The 19,394-nt window shown below is 35.7% G+C and overlaps 1 protein-coding gene across 1 annotated transcript; it reads left to right on the forward strand.

The window, feature by feature from the left end:
* Positions 1-3,550: 3,550 nt before the first annotated feature.
* On the forward strand, positions 3,551-13,088 carry DAZL (deleted in azoospermia like; the record flags this gene model as incomplete). Its single annotated transcript, XM_079795054.1, has 10 exons — positions 3,551-3,730; positions 4,002-4,093; positions 4,643-4,694; positions 5,313-5,376; positions 5,469-5,608; positions 6,949-7,020; positions 7,717-7,767; positions 8,811-8,927; positions 10,054-10,152; positions 13,035-13,088. 10 exons carry the CDS (start codon positions 3,551-3,553, stop codon positions 13,086-13,088), a joined length of 921 nt encoding a protein of 306 aa, XP_079651180.1.
* Positions 13,089-19,394: the final 6,306 nt, after the last annotated feature.

Genomic DNA, 19,394 nt, shown 5'->3' on the forward strand with positions numbered 1-19,394 from the left:
CACAAGATGGCTGCCCCCATGTGGACACAAGATGGCCGCCACAAGATGGCCAGCAGGGGAGGGCAGTTGGGAGGGACCAGGCCTGCAAAGGAGGGCAGTTGGGGGAGATCAAGCCTGCAGGGGCGGGCAGTTAGGGGTGACCAGGACGGCAGAGGAGGGAAGTTGGGGGCGACTGGGCCTGCAGGGAAGGGCAGTTGGGGGGGACCCAGGCCTGCAGGGGAGAGCAGTTAGGGGCAATCAGGCTGGCAGGGGAGTGGTTAGGGGGTGATCAGGCTGGCAGGCAGAAGCAGTTAGGGGCAATTAGAAAGGCAGGCAGGCGAGCAGTTGGGAGCCAGCAGTCCTGGATTGTGAGAGGGATGTCCGACTGCCCGTTTAGGCAGTTGGACATCCCTTGAGGGGTCCCAGATTGGAGAGGGTGCAGGCTGGGCTGAGGGACACACAACCCCCCGTGCACAAATTTTGTGCACTGGGCCTCTAGTATGTATATATGTATATAACTTTTAAAAAATCCTTCTGTAAGATTCACAGACAGGTAATCCTACATAATAAAATGGTAATATGTAAATTACCATCACTCCGCTACGCCCACGATTGGGCCAGCAGGAGGCGCAGGGGGCGGGACTCAGGGTGGCCGGGGTAGCTGATTGGGCCAGCAGGACGCTGAGCTCGGCGCCACTGGCGCCGCGAGCTCAGCGTCTGTGCCATGGCTGCGCCGGAGGCTTTCGGAAGGCCTGGTGCAACAGTGGACAGCGGCCAGCTCCCCCGCGATCAAAAGCCAAAGCGGGGGAGCTGGCCGGCTGTCTGCTCCAGCACAAGGCCTTTCGAAAGCCTCCGCAGCGCCGGAGGCTTTCGGAAGGCCTGGTGCACCGGTGGACAGCCAGCCCGCTGGTGCACCAGGTGCATGATTAAATCATGCACTGGGCCTCTAGTATTGTAAATAGTTATTAAATTAAAGGGTATCTAAAGTCCATCCACAAATGAAGGGGAAATTGAGAAAAAGAAAAGAAAGTTTATAGGAATTACAGAACCACTGTATTATTTGTGCTTTGGAATTTTGAATTCTGATTGAAAGGGGTTGGTAAATTGTCTATCCCTGTGGTCAGCAAACTGCGGCTTGTGAGCCACATGCAGCTCTTTGGCCCCTTGAGTGTGGCTCTTTCACAAAATACCACGGCCTGGGCAAGTCTATGTTGAAGAAGTGGCGTTAGAAGAAGTTTAAGTTTAAAAAATTTGGCTCTCAAAAGAAATTTCATTGTACTGTTGATATTTGGCTCTGTTGACTAATGAGTTTGCTGACCACTGGTCTATCCAATAGTGAGAGAAATATAGTCAGATTCTCAATATTTCAATATATGTGGCTTCTATAATAAAGTCCCATTTAAAAAAAAATTAAATTATAAAAAAACTAAAGGCCCAGTGCATGAAAATTCATGCACTAGACGGGGGTCCCTCAGCCCGGCCTGCTCCCTTTCATGGTCCAGGAGCCCTCAGAGGTGGGAGGCGACCCAACAATCAGGGGACGGCGACACTCCATCACACCTCTGCTGCTGCCACTGCTGGCAATGCAAGCCTAGGTTGGCCCTGGTTACCTGAGCCTCGGGCCGGCCCTGGGCGACTGGGCAGCTGCCATCCAAGGCTTGCCTGCACCTTGGGCTGACCCTGGGTGACGGGGGCTAAGGGTACTGGGGGTCTCTGGAAGCAGGCATGCCCCAGCGGGGCTGAAAGGACTGGGTGCTGCCATCTTGTGGCTGTGGGCACCACCATCTTTGAGGGCGTGGCAGTAAATTAGCATATTCCCTCCTTATTGGCTGTGGGCACTGCCATCTTTTCAACAGTGTGAGGGTCAATTAGCATATTCCCTCTTTATTAGATAGGATTGCAATGTTTATGTTTTATAATGGGAAAAGTTTAGAAATAGATTACTCTCTCCCACCTAATTGTCATGAAATGTCACCATACCATAGTAAAAGGAAAGAATTAAGTATTCAAATAGAAGCCCAAAATACCAGTCATAAGCACTAATTAATACAGAAAAGCCAAAATGCTCAAATTGTGTGATTTGACAATTTTTGTTTCATGTCTAATTAGTATAGTAATTTGTAGTCTTTTGTCCTTGTTTTCCTCCATAAACAGAAGTGTAATAGTTTTATCTCTCTTTTCCTGCCTTTTGTACTTAGCTCTTAAAATCAATAAGCACTTTATAAAAGAATTTCTAATAGGCGGATGTACCATAAAATAATTTCTTGAAGTTCCAATTCAAATTAGTTGTTAATTAAGTATATACAAAATAAGTAAGTCAGTAGTAAAACCAGGAAGGAAACTTTTTTAACTATTGAAAATTCAGTAACTTATATTGGCATACTCTTTTCAAAATGAATTCACAGATGTTATTTCATCTCATTCTCCAAGCAATTTTCCTAGCAATAAACAGCTGCAAAGTAAGTGGCTTATAACCTAGTAAGGGACATGAAATCTACATCTCCTGACTAAATCAATTTTTGTTTCATTATACTATACTACCTTTCCAGAATATATTACCAATAAATTCTGCTTCAGAGAAATTTACATTAACCTTAGTGTGGGAAGACTAAAGACAGAGTTCTGACCAGAATCCAGGAAAACAGTGAGTTTCATATGTGGGTCTCATTTTCTGAAAATAAAGACGGTATATATCTAGCAGCCCACTTTGGAAATTAGAATTACCAGTAAGACTGATAATGTTATTTTAAAAGATGCTTTGAACATCTTAACATTAGAGATAAGGATGATAAACCCTTTTTTATCAGGAGCTATATGTGAGCACGTAATGTGTTCGTTGTCCTTTCCAAAGTAAGCAAGCATACTAACACAAGGAGTATCCTATATAATAAAAGGCTAATATGCAAATTGTCCCCTCGGGAGTTTGACTGCTCGCTATGACGTGCGCTGATCATCAGGGGGCGGTGCGGAACGAAAAAAGGCCCCGGCCAGCAGCCAGCAGCTGGAGGAAGGAAGGCCCTGATCAGCCCTGATCACCAGCCAGGCTTTAGGACTCCACCCGTGCACAAATTTCATGCGCCAGGCCTCTAGATCTAATTATAAAATCTATATTAATTTTGGTGAATAGAAAAATAAGACAAGAAATTACATTAAACCTAAATTTTTGTTTTCTTATGCAGCTTTTAAAATTTTATCTTTTAAAAAGATTTACCATGCTTTTTAATAAGTTACTTATAAAATGAAAATTTGCTTATTGGCTTAGACTAGGATAACTTTAATAAATTTATTTTTTGCAAACCTGAATTTACTAGTTGTTTTTTACCAGTTCACATAGTATTTTCACAAACTCAATATAAAATCAGTATTCTACCATAAGAAATGGCAATGAGCAATACTAAGTAAGTACTATATACCCTTTTGTTAACATTTCATGCTGATCTGCTGTGATTACTTTACACCTGAGCCTGGATTAAGCTATATTGCTAATTTACAGTGAAAATAATTTGTATGAAAATGTTTTATACTTTAAAAAATTATAGTTCACATTGTATGGTTGCCTGAATATCTACTGATGATATCTCTATATTTATTTACCAAATTACAGTCTGCTACAAATTCTGAGACTCCAAAGTCAACCATCTCCAGAGAGGCCAGCACCCAGTCCTCATCATCTACGACCAGCCAAGGCTATGTTTTACCTGAAGGCAAAATCATGCCAAACACCGTTTTTGTTGGTGGAATTGATGTTAGGGTATTGTATTCATATTTACTTTATTCAAAAATATGTCTTGGGAATAATGGGGTTTTTGTGCTTATTGCAAACAAGGATTTTGTACTTCATGCAGTATTGGAACTAGTTTTGTGTTTAACCTATGGGGACTGAAGTATCTTTGACAAAGAGCTACAGGTAGTTTGAGGATACTTGGGTGAAATAGTTCCACATCATCAAATCTTCTTTTATAGTATAATTGAAATTTTTGAATGCTGAATATTTACTCTTAAAGTCAAATTCTTTTCCATAGATGGATGAAGCTGAAATTAGAAGTTTCTTTGCTAGATATGGTTCAGTAAAAGAAGTGAAGATAATCACGGATCGAACTGGTGTATCCAAAGGGTAAGTAAAACATATGCTGAGTATGAAATATAAAATACATATGAACTAGTTTGTAGATTACTAGAGGCAGAACTCAAAACTAGTATTTTATATGTACTTGTATAAATGAAATTCGTTGCTTTGTTAATTTCTTTCATGTAGAGATAAAAGTTTGCTGCCAGCTCTCTTTCATTTAATTATTTTCCTAGTATTTGCATTTAAATATTTCCCATCTTTAGTTATTTAACTTAAGTGGATTAATTACTTTTATCAAAGAATTGTTTTCTTTGCACATTTCACCGTATTTTAAATTTTAACCTTTTTGCCATAGACAGTAAATTATATTTAGGTTTCTAGATGGGAATTTTCTGTTAATGAATAAGGTTCTCACTACTTTAATTGTAAGGAAAAAAAGCTGTAATATTTATAGAATATCATGTACATCTTAAAAATATTTGTGTATTCTTCATACTTTATTATCACTTTTGTTAATTATTGCATAGAATACTAGAAGTTTTAAAACATTCAGTTATGGTGATGATTTTATACTTCATTTATCTGCCTTTCTAGCTATGGATTTGTTTCATTTTATAATGATGTGGATGTGCAGAAGATAGTAGAAGTAAGTAGTCTTCTTATGGGAAAATCTCTTAATTAGATTTTGGATGCAATGTTTTGTATTACTTGAGCCCCAGATACATATTCAGTCTTATATAAAATATAAAGATAGAGCCCAGCCAGCATGACTCAGTGGTTGAGCATTGACCTATGAACCAGGAGGTCACAGTGATTTCTGGTCAGGGCATATGCCTAGGTTGTGGGCTCGATCCTCAGTGTGGGGTGGCCAGGAGGCAGCCGATCAACGATTCTCTCTCATCATTGATGTTTCTCTCTCTCTCTCCCTCCACCTTCCTCTCTGAAATCAATAAAAATATAAAATATAGAGACAGATATACTTCCTTTTTGAAATTCAAACTTGAGTAATCTTACATAACTTGTGAGAACCTATTTTTTTTTTAATGGGCATCTAGCTTCATGAACTAGAGACAGAATGTAAAAGTTTTGATCAAATTCCATGACACCTCTTGACACGAGTAGTGATGGTAAGGTGCTGATAAATTTCTTTTATTTACTATGTTCTTACCACTGATCTTCTCTGATAGTAGAAATTTTTAGAACATTTAGGATGTTTATGAAGGTCTTGGAAGTAAACTGATTCTACTTTTGTTACTATTTTCAGTCACAGATAAATTTCCATGGTAAAAAGCTGAAACTGGGCCCTGCAATCAGGAAGCAAAATTTATGTGAGTAAAGAAAGGAATTTTTCTTGTTGACACATATGTAGCTTTTCAGAGAACTAAAAATAGGCTTTGTTTTCTTTTTATTCTTTACAAAGGTGCTTATCATGTGCAGCCACGTCCTTTGGTTTTTAATCCTCCTCCTCCACCACAGTTTCAGAGTGTCTGGAGTAATCCAAATGCTGAAACTTACGTGCAGCCTTCAACCATGATGAATCCTATAACTCAGTATGTTCAGGTAAGAATTACCTACGTTCCTGTGTTTGTTTTTTTGTTTTGTTTTTTGTTTTTTCATTTTATTAGTATTGCAGATCTTATGGATGGGCGTACCTTAAAAGTAAGCCAGTCTCACTTCTTTTCCCACTGGAATTATATAAACGGTGATAACACTGTTTCTGTTTGAATACTTACAGCTATGGGAAATCTATTTTTGTAAGTCTGTCATTCTTAGTTATTCCTTATTCTAAGCTAAAATCTGCTTCTATATAGTTTGTAAACCTTTATCTTGAAACTGACCTTTGTAGCCACAAAGAACATGTCTTTTCCTTTTTTGCCTTACATAACAACTCATAAAATATATGAAGGCAGATTTTCTCATGAGTCTGCCTTGTTTATTCCTTTCTAAGGTTAGCCATTTGTCGAGTTATTCTTCATTTGCAATAATGTCCAGATGCCTCTCCATAAAGATTGCTGACTTCTGGATATATTCTGGTTCTAGAATGGATAGGTTTCTGATGACTTAACTGTACTCATAAACTATAAATCTGGCATACAATTTGGTCCTGGTTGGTTACATCAATATTTGAGGTAGTATGTGGAATATTTACTATCTCCTATTGATGACAGTGTTTCTTTTCTTCAGTTTAAAAGACATTTTATTTGCATAAAAGAAACAATAATAGTGAAATAGTACTGCAGTGTCTCTCCTTTGTTTACATTTTCTATCTACTTGAAGGTGTAGTGTATATTTTTTATTTTTCTTGTCCTAAACATGGCTAGAAGAAAAAAAACACTTGTTCCTAACATTTACTGTGTTATTACCTATTCTGGGTATATTCATATATGCTACTACCTAGAAGTTTTTAATCAGTAATATTTATTTAAAGGTGGAGTATATTTTACTGCCTCTTTTCCTGTTTTGGGTTATATATTGCCCTTAAATTTTAGAAGTAAAATACAAAAAGAGCCATAAGTCTGTAGGAAGACTATACATTGACTAAACATTACCCCATGATATTGTCAAAGAAATACAAAACTACCTAAAAGTATTTTTACAGAGAAATAGCAGGTGTATTAATATAACTTTAACATGGAAATCTGCCCTAATTAAGTCTTGTTACCAGTGTAAGAACTTCTTCATGGCGATAAATATACAAATGACATAAACATAAGCTAGTAAAATCAGTCACTTCCCTTATTTACCCCTTCCTCCTAGAGAATACTTTTTTATGAAGCCAATCCTCAAATAGGGTCCTGCACTGCACATAGAAAAATAATTAAGATTTCTTCATTTTCATATATTTGTTCTTTGGGGAAAATATTCCTTCTTTACATTCTTTCTGAAACTTTTATTTTCAGGCATATCCTCCTTATCCAAGTTCACCAGTTCAGGTCATCACCGGATATCAACTGCCTGTTTATAATTATCAGGTGATTTAAGAGGGAACAAATGATTTACTTTGGAATATTATTGAGGCCTTTATTTATATAAATAGTTTTTCATTTAAATTAGTTGAGTATGCCTAAAATTGAAGAAAAACTTTGAATTAAATCTCCTGTATTATTAGAAATAAGGGGATGATATTTTGACAGGAATGTACTTAGCAGTAAGTTTTTTCTTTTATTTCTTAGAAAATTTGGTGTCCCCTCATGTATTCCTCATCTTTACTATCAAATAGCTGAAACACCCAGGCTGACTTAAAAATTTTACTAGGGGAAGAGATTGAAATAAAATTATCACTCAATTCTTAGAACATTGACTTCCAGTTATATTTGGTAGTGTTTATTTTAGCTGGCTACTACAAGATAGCAGTAGTTCTCTGAATTTCTCTGCTCCTAGATATGACTATATCTATGATCGATGATCATATATCTATGGTAATAAATTCAAAGAATACTATCTTTGAGTTTTCCTGAATGCCAACCTCGGAAAATTGAGGAAAAGGTAGAGTTTATATATGAAAGTAATAATAAAATCCTCAAGTATTAGAAACATAAAGTACTACTTTCTTTCATTCTGTTTCTTTTATTATAACAAGTTCAAGAAACCAGCATTGTCTATCTCATATCCTTGTGAAAAGTGTAGGAATATTTAAATATTTCCTTTTTTTTTTTTTTTTTTTTAAGATGCCACCACAATGGTCTACTGGGGAACAAAGGAGTTATGTTATACCTCCGGTAAGGTGAATTAGCCAAATATACACTTCCTGTTCTCAAGTATTTTTTTTTGTTTAACTATTAATATATATTTTTGAGCTTTTGCCATATCATGTATGCCTAGAAACATGTTTAATTGCCCTTTTACATTACGTGTTATGGTTTATTAATTTCTTGTCAACTCAAATGTATACTCCCTGGGAGAAACTGCTTTTTGTTTCTTGGCTTGTTTTTGCTTAAACAATGGCTGCTCTGCATACAACAGGTGTTTAATTAGTTACTGATAGAATATAGAACCCAAGAAACGTAGTATTAATACCTATGATAATGCTAATTCTGTGGATTTAGAATTAGTATTGAATCTCCTTCTCCTACCTATAAAAATGTCTGTTGAAGAGAAACAAAGTAATATTTTTCTGTAATATGCTGTATGTTATATAAGAAAGGGAATAAAAAAGGGGCTACCTCTAAAACACCTAAATCTTTATTACCTTCTGTCTTTCATCAAGACTGGATATTTGAAGGATATAATATGAGTTAAAATTTTCAGGTGCTGGGAAATTTCCATTCCCTATAATTTGAAGGTGTTTTTTTTGTTTTGTTTTTTTTTATTGATTTTTTACAGAGAAGAAGGGAGAGGGATAGAGAGCTAGAAACATGGATGAGAGAGAATCTTCGACCAGCTGCCTCCTGCACACCCCCTACCAGGGATGTGCTCGCAGCCAATGTACATGCCCTTGACTGGAATCGAACCTGGGACCTTTCAGTCCGCAGACCGACGCTCTATCCATTGAGCCAAACCAGTTTCGGCTGAAGTTTCTTTTTTTTAGAGCACTTCCAATTCTGATTGTGCTGAGGCTTAAAAGACATTTCAAAATAAAAGACTACCTTATTATTGCATTTCAGCTTCAATTTAAAATAAAGTTTCTGTGGTAATGTAATTGAACTTCAGCATGACGCACATTTATACTTTCAATATCATCTCACTATTTTGAAGAATAGGTTGTTTAGAAATGTGTCTAATATACATCTCCTTAATTATACTTTTATCATTTTAAATGTAGGTTTATACAGCTGTTAACTACCACTGTAATGAAGTTGATTCAGGAGCTGAAGTTTTGACAAGTGAATGCTCGGTTCATGAAGCTACTACTCCATCCTCTGGAAATGGCCCACAAAAGGCAAACATATAATTTTATTAATATTTTTATATTTATTTTTTCAAGTTTTAATAATGGCCCTTTGAGAAGTGAGCATCTTTGCCCCAATTTCAATATGGAAGCCATAAATTAAAAAGCTTGAGTAATTAATAACATGTCAGTTTATGTTAAAGTTGATGAAATTCCAGGCACCCCCAAACTTTTAGTATATAAATATAATTTCTAATTTAATAGTTCTTTTCCTCTTCCATTTTCATTTTTATTCTTTTTAAAAACCATACTTTAATAAATATTGTATTAACCTGACTTAACCAAATACAATGGCAGGTTTCCTCAAGCCTCCTATTCTGCAAAAGAGGAATTAGTACAAATTATACCTACCTGTTTGTTTGTTCTTTGTTTTTTGTGTTTTAGTTTAGTTTTGTTTTTTACCAATTTAAATATTTACCTAGCTAAATAGTAACATGCAGTTATTTATGGTATTCTTTCTATAACATTATACATGGTAGCTTTCAGGAGTGGTGGAGTCACTAGTAATAATTGAAATATTGAAGTAGACAGTTTTTTTTAATCATTACAGCAGATTCCTATAATAGTGTTCTCACTTTTGAATTGTCTTATGTTTAATTGAATGGGTGGGAATATGGGTAACAGTGGAGAATTTTCATTGTAGTATGTGAACTTTGTCCAAGTGTATTTCAGTGGAATAAAAGGTCAAGAACTACTGAACTATATAGGGTGAAGAAATTCCCTGATTTGATATATGATTTGAAATTTGGAAACTATTAAAATAGCTCAAAGTATAATTATAATATCAGGTTTTTATCCTGGATATTTTTTTCTAGAAATGTTGGAGTTCACTATTTCTTATCTAACAAGAAAAATTAAAGAGCCTTAAGCTAATATCTTAGGGTTTTACTAAATTGAGCTTTTAAAATCAGAACTCTATCACTAAGGTTCTAAATATTTCTTGAATTCAGTAGAAAAGTTACATTCTAAGTGACATTCTATGTGGTTTAAGAATTACAAATTTCCTAAGAATTCTTTAGAAATAAGTGTATTATTCATTAAACTTTATATAAAAAGGGCTTGTTAACAGTAAGTAAAAGGAATAGTCTTTAGATTACAGAAAACGTCTGTGTTTCAGAAATCTGTGGATCGAAGCATACAGACGGTGGTATCTTGTCTGTTTAATCCAGAGAACAGACTGAGAAACTCTGTTGTTACTCAAGATGACTACTTCAAGGTATGAAAGGAATAGTACACAGGATAAAAAAGCACATTTGTCAACTACAAAACAACTTTTTTTCCTGTGGTATATACATTTTGAGATTACTAGAACATTTAATTGAACTCTTGCATTTGACTGTAACCTAGTAAACCACTGTGAGTGAGTTTTACCTGGTAATGCATTTTATGTTGCTCAAACCTTGATGTAGTATAGTTTGTTCTTAGGGGACAAACCTTTAGCAGAAGCTTACAATTGAAAGAGTTTATGAAAAAAGATACTTGAAAGAGAATATTAACTTGATGAAATAGTAAAGTTTTTAGATACGGAAAACAACTTAAGAGTACGTGCATATTGGACTAAAGAAATTGATCACTCAGATGACATACTTGAACTATGTAGGGGGCGAAGAGGTAAAGTGAAGCCATAAAAAGCTGAGTAGAAAGAAATGGAAGTTGATTTAGAGTTGGTGGAGTGAAGAGAACATAGGTGTGTGAATTTAAGGAAGTCTGGTTTCTGATTCTGGTTCCATCTATCACCTTGGACAAGTCATAAAATTTTGTTAAGGCTCCAGTTTTTATAAGTCTAAAATGAGAAGACACAAGACTAAAGGTCTCTAAAATCTCTTTAGTTCTGACTCTGTGAATATGGAAAGGAACTAACTGGTCACTCCAACGAGGGAATAATATTGTGTGTGCTTAGTAAAGGGGCGTTTTTTTAAATAACATGTTTATTGACTATAATACAATTCACTCCTTTAAAGTGTACAGTTCAGTACTTTTTAGTATATTTGCAAGCCATGACTACAATCAATTTTAGAATATTTCAGTCACACCAAAAAATAAACCTCTTACCTATAAGCAGTCACTCTCCATTTCCCCCCAAATCTTCTAGTCTTAGCAACCACTAACCTACTTTTATTAAGGATTTGCCTATTCTAGATATTTCATATATTTATCTATATATATAAAAGCCTAAGTGACCATTACTACCAGTCTACCGAACAACTGGTCAATATGATGCACACTGACCACCAGGGGGCAGACACTCAACAAAGGAGCTCCCACAGCCAACCTCCCACAGTCCCTCCCCGCTGCAGGCCAGCCCCAATTGGCCCCGATCGCTGGCCAACCTGAGAGACCACACCTATGCAAGAATTTTTGCACAGGGCCTCTAGTATAGAATAATACAACATTTGGCTTTTTGCCCTAGCTTCTTTTACTTAGTATAATGTTTTCAAGGTTCATCAGTGTTACAGCATGGATCAGTATTTTATTTCTTTTTATTTATGGATATACCATTTTACCCATTCATTACTAGATAGACTTGCATTGTTTCTACTTTTTGGCAGAAATGCCCTCAGCATTTATGTATAAGTTATTGTGTGGACATATGCTTTTATTTCTCTTGGGTATATACCTAGGAATGCAATTGCTGAGTCAAATGGTAATATGTTTAACCTTTCAAGGAACTTCCAGAATTTTCTCAAAATGACTTCACCATTTTACATTCAAAAGGAAGTTTTTAACCATTGCTTTGTGTTTTAAAACAGGGAAAGAGAATAGTTTTTTCATCTATGAAATGACATAGAATGAAGCTTAAAGCCTTTTTTGAAGGGTATACTAAGGAATTTCTATAATACAGAAGAAAAGAGCCATAGCAGGATTAAGTTCTTACGATCTTCTCCACAGGGAGTAAATATTCATTTAAAGTTGACATTTGTTCTTTTGTTGTTTCATTCTACATAGTATAACTTAAAGGGAAAGAACTGGTATTGTATCACAGCTTTCCTTTCCCAAAGTTCTGAAGGTTAAATAAGTAGTACTTAAATGATTTTTTTTTGCAAAGCAGAACATGGTCTTTAAACTTGAGTTTACAGCTGGTATTACACAAAAGCTTCCAGAGTTTTTGAACCTTCAAAAGTTTTTTGCTCCTCTGGGCTAGAAACACTAAGTAGAAATCAGAAATTGATAGCCTACAGTTATCTGGCCTTTATACCTATTTTGATTAGCTAAATGTTATTGTTCTAATTGAATTTGAATGCATTGAGGCAGTTATATACCCATGGTAAATTCCATTCTGTTGTCTAAATTTCAGCTTCTCCATAATTTTTCTTATTCTACCTGATCTTTGAAGATCCTTCCGTTTGTAACCACTTTTCTGGGCTTTAACCTAAATAAGATTTTACCCTGTTAACAAATTAAATAATTTCCAGTTACCCTTCTTTATATAACAACTGAATTTATCCTTAGGAAAAGGGCAGTTTTTTTTGTGTTTTTTTTTAAAAAACCCACACTAATATGTAGAGAAGAAAATACTATTGTTGTTATTGCTTTACTCATATTCCTTCTATCTGCACAACATAAAATGAAAGGAAAAAGTTGCATATATTTTTAATTTTTTACTTCATTTCCCAAAGAGTGATGTATCTTCATCACAGGTGAAAGATATTCTTTTAAATATGTCAAAACCTTTACTTTTAATCTAAAAGTATAGGATTTCAGATTGAAGTGCAGTGTTGTTCTCAAGCTATGATTTGTATCAAATGCACTTTTGTTAGTAAAAACTGTTTTTTGAAATTACATATATTTTCATCAATACCTTTGGGTCATCACTGCCAAATCATTAATTAAGAATCTGCATAAAATGGTAGTGATTCTAAGTTCTCTGTTTCTGAGTTTACCAAGTTTTATTTTTTAATTAAATTATTGAATAAAACTAGTTCATTGATACATTTGTCATCAGAATTCAGGAATACTTTACGAAAAGGATTACTTTTCTCTCATTTATAGTTTTTAAACCCAAAATAAATACTTTTAAGTATTTCACAACTCTCTTAGGTCATAGTGCTAATAGGACATTTTCAATGAAATAAAAAGAACTGTTTCTGTCTTTTCTAGGATAAAAGAGTGCATCATTTTAGAAGAAGTCGTGCAGTGCTTAAATCTGTTTGATCCTCTCTTCTAACTTTCTAGTCTCATTGGAAGTTGCTGGTTTTGAATACTAAGAAGAGACTGAAAGTTTTTCACTATTATAGAAATTTAATTCTGAGTATTGATAAATCACATTAAGACTATACAAGCTGTATTAGATTGCCTAGTTTTATTTTACATTGAAACTGTTTTTCATTAGATGTTTAGAAATTTAGTTCTGTGTTAAATACATAGTTAAAAGTAAAAAATAATTGAGACTGAAAGGAACAACTTTTAAGATTTATCTGTAAGGGTTTTTTTAAAAAAAATTGAAATTGACATTTTAACAGTTTAAAAGTAAATGCTGATTTTCAAAAAATTGTTTTAGCCAACCTATTTTGAAAGGTCAGAATTTTGATAGTTTGAATACAAGTGTTTCACTTCTCTAGCAAGTACCTGTGAGTAGTACAATATTTACAATTTTGTGCTTTACATTTATGATTTGTCTAGAAATTAACCGCAAAAGCATAGTTTTTAAAACTGCATTTTTAATCAGTGGAACTCATTATATAGTTAGCTTTATTGAAGTCTTCCTTATCTAAATCCAGTAAAACCAATTCTAAACAAACAGTCCAATCAGTGGGTCTTATTAGTTGGAAATATTTTATCTTTTATCTAGAATCCACACATAGATATTGTATTTGATTGGGATGATAATTAGATAACTAAAATTCTGGACCTAATTTTTTTAAAGAATCCAAGACAAACTAAACTTTACTAGGTACATAGCTTCTTGATGAGTTACCATTCTCCTTTTTTTTCTTTAAGTTTTTTTCCCTTGAAATGCTAAATGTATCTAAAATTGTGCAAAATATTGGTAATAAAGAGTGCTGAAGCTTTTTTATGTCACTTAAAGGTTAATCAGAGTATCTGAAAGGAATTGTTTTTATAAAAACATTAAAAGATTAGTTATTTGTTTAAAAGCAAACAGATTTTTATTTTTGCTTGTGAGCTTATTATATTACCTTTTTTAAAGTAAAACGTGTCCAAGAAACTGAAAGTAGTCTTGGTGTTTCTGAATCACAAAAGTTGTTTAGTAAGCATATCCCAAGAATATACTCAGTTAACAATCCATTTCTAGATTTACTAGTCTCCTCATTAGACATTATAAATTGTGACAAACAACTAGAGCACCAAAGCCCTATTGCTGTACCCACAGTCTTGCTTTTCCAGTTTGTAACATCATTTTTCCAGAAGGTTTGTTCCTAGAACAGGTAATGTAAAGATGAGAAGTAGAAGTATAGGCAGTTTGAAGGCTAAGCCTTGGAAATGTAGCAATGGGATAATGCCTTTTTGAGGGAAACACTTGTCTCAGCATCATCTGACCTGCCATGAACATGAGTTTAAAATGGCTCCCTGGCCTTTCTTTCTTTGGCCCCTTCACTAAAACATATGAAGACTCCTTTTATCCCTAATCTAATACAACTACCATGGGTCATATCATCAGGGCCCATTGCTATCTTACAATACCTAGTAATTTTTATTCTGAATCTGAAGGGGAAGAGCCTTTTAACTTATGTATCCCACAAAAGGGCTTTCCTACTCATTATAATTTGAAAGTACCCTGAAATTTGTCCTTTTTAAAATTCTCTGTACTATCTTTTGTGTATGCTATGACATTCTTACATGTGTAATTCTGTGATTAAATCTCCAGGTTACTGTAAATGATACCTAAATTCTAAAGAGCCACTTACATGATTTGAAGTAAGGAAATAAACTTTTCATTTGTGTGCTGTTTTATTGGACTGAAGTACTTATTTTAAAAATGGTAAGGTAGAAAAAAGAGACAAAGTCCTGAACCTTTCAAAATGAACAATTAATTTTAAACTTAAAAGTATGTTCCTATTACATATTGCTGGTATTGTTTTTGCATAAATGAATAAATAGAAATAAAGAAACTTTTTTCCCAGAAACATTCTTTCTTACTTATTCATGTGACATTATTTAAGTAAGTAGTAGGGAGTTGGGTGGGTAGTATGAGACAAGGTTTAGATTCCTAAAATTATATATTGTTCAATTTGTTAATCTGGCAGAATCCTATCTAATAAAAGGGTGATATGCAAATTGACCATCACTCCAACACACAAGATGGCTGTCCCCATGTGGACACAAGATGGCCGCATCAGGCCAACAGGGGAGGGCAGTTAGGGGCAATCGGTCCAGCAGGGGAGCAGTTAGGCATCAATCAGGCTGGCAGTGGAGTGGTTAGGGGGTGATCAGGCTGGCAGGCAGAAGCGGTTAGGGGCAATCAGGCAGGCAGGCAGGCTAGCGGTTGGGAGCCAGCATTCCTGGATTGTGAGATGGATGTCCGACTGCCCTGGAGGGATCCCAGATTGGAGAGGGTGCAGGCTGGGCTGAGGGGGACACACACACCCTGTGCACAAATTTCATGCACCGGGCCTCTAGTTAGTTTATAAAAGCAAATTTTGCTACATTGTATTTTATTGCTTTCTGTTACAAATTTAAGAGATAGGTACTCATGTGAAAATAATCCCTCCTAATGCTGAGTTGGAAATGGTTAACAGTTTCAATACACTACAACAATAGTGCAGTAACAGTAGGAATGCTGAAGTGTCAATTATGACTCTGCAGTCTCATGGCCAGAGTCCCTCATTCTGGACTGAGCATTCATTCCATCTACTGCACACTTTGGGCCTAATCTCTGTGGACCCTTTAATTTTGGAGTATTATAGTTATCAAAAATAGAGCCTAGATTTTTCATATTTCATTTACTTCGGATGAGAATGCACCCAAAATATCATTATTTACCACCTCTTCTAGTTCTAGTTCCAGTACTCCCCATTCTATAAATTGAGGCCATAGGAGAGGAAATTTCCCCCATTGGGTACTCCCATGCTATATTTTGTAACTGACTCATTACCACAAAAGTAATTTTGGTAATAAGGTTCTACAAGATAAAAAAATAGAGTGACTTCTGCATCACTCTGAAGATAGTTTTGATGTTTAAAGTAGAATAGTTGGCAGATTATAATCCTTAAATGTGCATGTATACACACATGCATACATACCATTATCCAAAACATTTGATTAGCTCTCACCGAGCTAAATAACAGTTTATTAAAACATTTTAAGGCTCTAAAAGTACATATATCCTAAAACAATTTGTTTAAACCTACTTGATATTTTAAACATATTTGCAGTTAAGGTTTAGCACAAAATTCTCAACAGAAAACCAAGTCTTTACAGCACTTTGTATTTTTGAAAATTCTATACAGCACTTTGTATTTTTGAAAACGTAAGTTATGGCATAATCAAGTGACTCCAAAAAGGTTGGTCACCCACCCTTGTAAGAAGAGTATTCTGCATAATTTTTTCCTTGCCTAAGAACATGTTATCTTTGTAATTGTTCAAAATAATTAAATATTGATTAGCACCCTTAAACTTCAAGGAACTCACTGACTTTCAAAAATAAATACTCCAAAGCATTGTAAAGCCCTTTACCCACTTCTCTAAAATTCTCTTGGTTGTCTTTAAAGGTAAACTCAAGAAAATGGGCTGCCACATTGTTTAATTGCTTTGCCAGCTTTCATTGCCATCATTTGAGGATAATAAGGAGCAGTAGCAATAAAACAGCCTGCTACTCTGCTTTTGCAAATATGGCAATAACGAGGGTGGGAAACCATAAGGGGGAGAAAAGCGACAGTGTTTTCCATTGACCAAGTCTTGCAAATAGGCCCAGCTGCTGAGTATGATCATTTGGAATTCCTGAAACACGTCTTCTAAATGAGGATTGCTCCTGTACATGTTTTGATAATTGTGTAATGTGGCCCTTCCCAACATTATGTGTAATATGTCTGTGTGTAACAATCTTTTTGAGTAATTCCTTACCACCCATCATCAGAGACTCTTGAGTTTTCCATCTGTAGACATACTTTTGGTACTAGAAAACAATAAACATAAGAAGTTCAAACTACAAACATGCGTTTTTGAATGCTCATGCAAAATATTCAATCTGCATAGTAAAGAAATGATAGGTAATTCTGCATTGCATTTGGAGTTAAAAACATCTGTCCAATATGGTTGTAGCTGTGGGCCAATCCCAAGCAAATGCAAAAAAATTATCTCGATACAGAAGTTGAAACTACACTGTACAGTTAAGCTCTGTGTTAGCTATATTTTATGGTTTTAACTGGTCTGAAACAAAGTTTTCCACCTGAGTCTAGTTTTTTCCCAAGGCACATGGAGGTTTTGTATCTTATGTGCACCTCCATTAAGTCTGTGAGCCAGGAATATGCTTTTTCCCACGTATAATTCCCTGATACCAGTTGCACTAAGTCTTCAACAATAGAGCAAATGCTTGCATGACTGGGAAATTGGGATTATAAAAGCACTTGATAAATTTGCAGGAAAGGCACCATTTCATGCAGTTCAGAAAGTTGAAGGTCTTATAATCCTTAAACAGTTCTTTTTTACAGAAAATAAATATAGAAAAAATACATTAAGACTATAATCACATCTATTGTGGTTCCCCAAAATAAAATGGATAGAGACATTATTCTGCCTCAATCTTGGGTGAAACTACTATAGAAGAAAGGTGGGGTTGACACTCAACTGATCTGTACAGACAAATCAGCTATTTACAGTGGGCTGGTCCTCTCTGCCCTTGGACACTATAAATTTTTAATATTTTCAACCCCTATCACCACCCCACAGAATAAATCTGACTGGCTTAGTGAGAATGGAGAGGGATAACTAAAAATATAGAGCATTTTCTCTTTGCTTTAACTTAAGGTGATTCCCTACGTAGTGTTTGAGCTGCTTCATTTATAGCGTGAACAGTATTTGAACAATATACTTGCTAAATGAGAAAAGTTTAATTCTGCACTTTTTTTTTCTAAACATGGCTTGACTGCTGCTCATCCTTCTTGTTGGTTGTACCTGCCTTTGACAAAATAAAATCCCACTCACCACCCAAGGTTATATCCATGAGCAGATCAGCCCTGTATCTTTTGGGAGCAAGTTTCCTCAATCATAACCAATCTCAAAGGGAAGTCAAAGAATACGAGAACCATCATGCTTTTCAGAGATTCAGAATTCTGGGCTCCATTCTCAGATGCTCTTATTCTGTAGGCCTAGGTTTAGTCATCTGCATTTTTTAATAAGTCCCGCAGGGGATTCTGATCTCTGCAACACTCACTTTGAGGACTACTACCCCAGATGGCCATCTCTTAGTATATCATCTCCTGCTACCCTTAGTTCCGGGATAGCTGGATTTGGAGAATAACCGTTAGGTCCATTTTCATTCCTTCATAAGAGATTGTGTTGGCTTTATTCATCTTCCCCTGCCAAGCTTGTGCTTAGGGGTGCCAGTTGTCCCCAGGCAAGGTGACTCACGAACAAGTTTGAAAAGGAAATCCCATAAAGTCTGAAAGCCAAGACTTGTAGCCAACAACAAAAGGTAAGAGAGAGTGACTGCAAGGGGGGAAAGGTAGATTCCAGGGCCAACTGCAGGTAAATGGAGCAGGAGGCACTAGGCTCAGCTGGGAGGAGGCAGGATGCACATTGTGGAGGCAGAGATGCCGTTAGTTGCCTCCTGGAGGGGAGAATTATGTCTTTGGCCCACTTGAAAATTTTTACATGGCCTGTCATTGCTCCTTTTCCTGCCTTGGAATTAACTAATATGTCTTGTTCTTAACAAGAATATTGATAACAAATCAATATTGGAAATATGTTAACAAATCAAGTTTTAGAGACAGTCTTGGGCATATGGCATACTGAAATCCACAAAAGCCACCCAGGATGTTTTTCCTCCTTACATTTCAGTGACCAGAACTTTATAAACATTCCTTGTACAGACTGACCATGGTTTAGTAAGTGGGTGGGATGTAGTATTTTTATTCACCTTCTTTGGCAGTACCAAGTAGCTCATTATTTGGGGGGTCTAAGTATGTATTCTAGAATGGTTCTCTCTATGGGAGGGCCTCAATTGAAGAGAGCACCCAATAAGTGAAGGAGATAACTGTGTTGGCCAGCATTCTATAGCACTGTTTTGATCATCCCTCCCCGCTAAATTGCTCAAAGTGGCAGGCAGGATTTGTCTTCTAGCCTTTTCATCACAAGAATACTCCCCAATATTTGTCCAGTCCTTTAGGGTTTTCAGAGCCAGTTCACATATATGATTACATTTGATTTTCACCAACTCCTGGACACATCCAGGTTTCAGGTATGATTTCTCTAAATTTAAAACACCTTGGGATTGGGAGAAATAAGAACCTAGGACCACACATGACCCATAGCTGGGCCATTGCTTTTTCTACTATCTTATAG

This window comes from Cnephaeus nilssonii (genome assembly GCF_951640355.1).
Source record: "Cnephaeus nilssonii genome assembly, chromosome: 17".
NCBI classification, from domain to species: Eukaryota; Metazoa; Chordata; class Mammalia; order Chiroptera; family Vespertilionidae; genus Cnephaeus; species Cnephaeus nilssonii.